Here is a 3,854-nt window from a genome sequence, read left to right on the forward strand (position 1 = left end):
TATTGAGAACAAGGTCAGATCGGGATAAAAACAGCACGCCGCGCTGTTCGCATTTCTTTCCATCCCCCCTGTACATACACCATATCAGGTCTGCCGCTTGTTACACCCATTTGTTTGTTAAGCCTGAAAATATGTCTTCTAATAATGTGTTTGCATTGTACTAATGAAGGCTTTTTGAAATTCAAGCAGTCTGCACATTTTGATGATACTGAAGGCAGTGTGTATAGACTGATCCTCATAGTGGTGCTCAATGTGTGTCCTAAGCAGTGTTGCTCAACCATGAGCATTTGACCATGCCTTTACTCATGTTGGCTTTAGTCATGTTGTTCCATTACTGATAATGCGTGCTTGGCATCACACAATAGAATAGAGAAATGTCGCAGATCCACGCAAGGTCGACTATAAGCAAACGTATGCTGTAGATGGAAATATATTGGCAACGCAAGCAAAAAGACACAAGTAAAAGCATTGATAGAAAGAATCTAAAGAGAGGGAGGATGTCATAGAATAAAGAAGTTTTATGCATTGGTGTTGCAGTGAAGTTGTCTACGGATAAGCATGCACTTTTGCTAATCCATCAAGGTTGACAACCGATAAGCTTAATTTCCAGTGATGAAGAAAGAGTGCCAATGAATGTTGCAGTAAGTGAAGTTTAATTTTGCAGGTCATCCGCATGGCGTTCACGCTAGGTGCCCTGTGCCGCTGAGGCAGCACTGCTCCTTGACGAAGTTTGCTTAGTGCAAGCATGGAGCCTCGGTTTCCAGGCTTTCCGACGGTTTGGGAGCCGTACACGGTAGACCGACTGGTTGATTTGGCTGGTCGGCAGTGCCTGCAGCAACTGTCTCAGCTTGTGGCTGTGGGGCCAGAACTCAGGCTTCCGGCCCCATTATGCGAACGCCTGCTGAAGCTGGCCGGGGATGACGATTATCCAGGTCAGTTCCTTGGTGCTCATGACAGGGGACGGTTTCCCTAATCTGAATGTGCGCTTCTCTACGCCGCACATTTACCCAGCTCTCGGCAAGTCTCCACTCATGGACAGTTTAAGAATAGTTTCTGGTTCCTTTTTTTCCTACGTGTTCTTTTATTGGGTGGGTAAGATCTTAGAAAAGAAGGGAAGTAGAATTAAAGAAAAAATATTGCACTTTTTTAATGTGCTGCCTACAGAAATGAGTTGACATGGGAGTTCAGGAGGTTTTTTTGCAACGCAGATTCTGTGGTTGTTGCTGACCCAACAATTTTATCATAGGACCTTCATAAATAAGAGAGAATTCTCCTTTGAATGCAACATGTGCACTCCTTGAAAATTTCTGCAAAGATTCTTGTGCCATACACAACATTGCCTTTTATATTATTTATTTGATGATAGAGAGGAATTAACCTAAAGGCAATGAATTTTAACATAAATTGAATGTGAAAAGGTCTCTCGAGCTTTTTGTGAACTTGTGTGTGTTCTTCAAAGGTCACCAAGTGCCAAAAAAGAAAGAAAGGCGCCTTAAATGACGATATTCCTGGAGAAATACTTTGCGTGAGCACAGTGAAGTGGCATGTGTTTAGGTGGTCAACAAAAGAACTTTTGGATGTGTTGTAGCTGAAAAAAAGGGGCTTTTGTCGCTTTGTCAGGAGGTAGTATAGATGCATGTCTGGCTGCAGGTGATTCAATGTGCACAAAAGATAGGGAGTCGGTGTTTTACATTAGTCATCACTGTCAGTAACACTTTTTCACTTTTGTGTTACCTAATGTCTGGTGCAACGCCACATTAGAGCCATTGGGCATTCTCGCTGGCTTGACTGCATGGAGTCCACTAAATTTAAATCTTTTACCTGAAAGCAGTTGACCCAGAACACACATTTAAGCGTGTAATTTTGTGTGCTGCTGACTGTGCAGCAACATTATGGCTTGGCGGTTCAGTGATTTGTGGTGTCGAGAAGGAAATCACTTAGGCATCTATTTTTTTACTGGTCAAAATAGGCTATTATGCAGCCTACACTGCTATTTTCCAGCATCACAGCTGCAGGTATTTGTTACACTGGATGCCCTGTGAGACCAAGTTAGGGGAGGAAAATGGCTGGGCGATTCAAGTCTTCATATAATGAACATTTCTCCACATCGTTAAAATAGGCTTCGAGTCTTGATATAATGAACGTGGGTAAAACAAATTGTCGAATATAATGAAGGAAATGTAAAATTCTTTTGGCTAACACTATTGGCGAATTCCACTGGGAGATCCGGAGCGGCCGCCGAAATCCTGGAGCGAGCACTCGGATTGTACCAAGCCAAATCTGCCAGTGGAACACGTGAATGCACCGTGTGAGGTCGCTCCGGAAGTTGTTTATGCATACGTCACGTAAATTGGCTCCGGGAACTATTTCTGCTTCCGCTCTGTGCGTTTCCATGGGTCGCCGCTGCAAAGCGCGCATTTCGACCCCGCAGTGGCTTAAAGCAGGCGTGCCATTTTCTTGTGTTGCGCTGACAAATATGGACGAGCGCATGGAAATCTCTTCTTCAATGTAGCCGATAATCTTCGGGCGTGCGCACAGTGGGTCAGGGAACATTTCTTTAAACATAATTTCGTAGAGCTTACGACGGTTCGTCGTAATCGATCTGCTACTACTGTCAGAACTCGTGCTCTCGCTATCGCTCAGAGCAAGAAGCAAACCAGAAGCTCACCCAGCAGAGTCAAACAACGCCATTTTAGGAATGTAAACAAGTGCACAGGGTGATCAGACCCCGCCTTAAACACGCTGAAGACAACCGAGTTGCCCGACTGTACCGGAAATGACGTCACCGCGTTGCCAGAGTTCCGGCGAAATCCACCTCTGCAAGACGGAGCAACTCGGAACGCTCCGTCGCGGAGTGGGTTGCTCCGAATGTGCCAGTGGAAAACGCGAACTTGCTCCGAATCGACCAGTGGAACGCAGATTCTCGAACGCGGAGCAAGAAAACTTGCTCCGGCTCGACCAGTGGAATTCGCCATATGAGTGTATGAATGTTGCATATAATAAAGGTAGTATTTTTAATGTCTTTGGTACAAGGTTTAACTGTACTGTAATTTACAGCATTCAAACTAAAGCGAGGGAAAAAGAGACCAAGAGGAGAGGCAGATTTTATTACGATTTTATTTTGTTTCTGTGCTGAACTTTCATGATTTGACAGAAGGAAAAACAAATTGTGAATTGCAGCCTGTGCCTCTGCCTGGTGTTCGCTTATTGAGCTCCTGGTGATGGCGCCCGATCGTACCCGCTTGGAGAGGCTGCGGGTGCCACCGAACCGGCCCTTGAGTGATGAAGAACTCGCGGCCCTAGCCGTAACGCACCCACTGCGGGACTTGGATCTTGGGAAGTGCACAGGCCTGACACCTCGAGTCCTTCCACTGCTGGCACAGGGCCAAGCAATCTCGACAGGGACGCTACAGTCACTGACCTTGCCTCTGAACCTGCTACAGCTGGATGCCAGGTGGGTATTCATGCAAGAAAACAGCAGTGGATGTTCTAAAGCCATTTATGGCACACACGTTGGACATTCGTGACAGATTCCAGCTTGACATCGACTCACTCGCGAATGTCCAGCATTCCATAACATTTGTTCAAATTGGTTTAGAGCATCCATTCTTGTTTTCCTGCACACTGTTATCATTCCAGATTATTGTGATGTGCTGACTGGCTTTCAAAATCTCTCAGTGTAGGCAAACTCTTGCTCCCAAAAAGCACATGAAATGTCTGATATTTTATAAACTACATATGGTACCAGAATAATAATTGCATATTTGAAATCTGCACCCAAGTATACATACTCAGCGTGTTACATCTAGATCGATCAAGAATTTAAAAAATTTTTCAAAGACCCACGTCTCCCC

General features: G+C 45.0%; 1 protein-coding gene across 1 annotated transcript; it reads left to right on the forward strand.

Annotated features, from left to right (window-relative positions):
* Nucleotides 1-669: 669 nt before the first annotated feature.
* LOC119376435 (uncharacterized) lies at nt 670-3,550 on the forward strand. The gene is made up of 2 exons (XM_037646259.2): nt 670-932; nt 3,181-3,550. Exons 1-2 carry the CDS (start codon nt 746-748, stop codon nt 3,525-3,527), a joined length of 534 nt encoding a protein of 177 aa, XP_037502187.1. The 5' UTR covers nt 670-745; the 3' UTR covers nt 3,528-3,550.
* The last annotated feature ends 304 nt before the right edge of the window (nt 3,551-3,854 follow it).

The sequence above is a fragment of the Rhipicephalus sanguineus genome, unplaced genomic scaffold (genome assembly GCF_013339695.2).
Source record: "Rhipicephalus sanguineus isolate Rsan-2018 unplaced genomic scaffold, BIME_Rsan_1.4 Seq1202, whole genome shotgun sequence".
NCBI classification, from domain to species: Eukaryota; Metazoa; Arthropoda; class Arachnida; order Ixodida; family Ixodidae; genus Rhipicephalus; species Rhipicephalus sanguineus.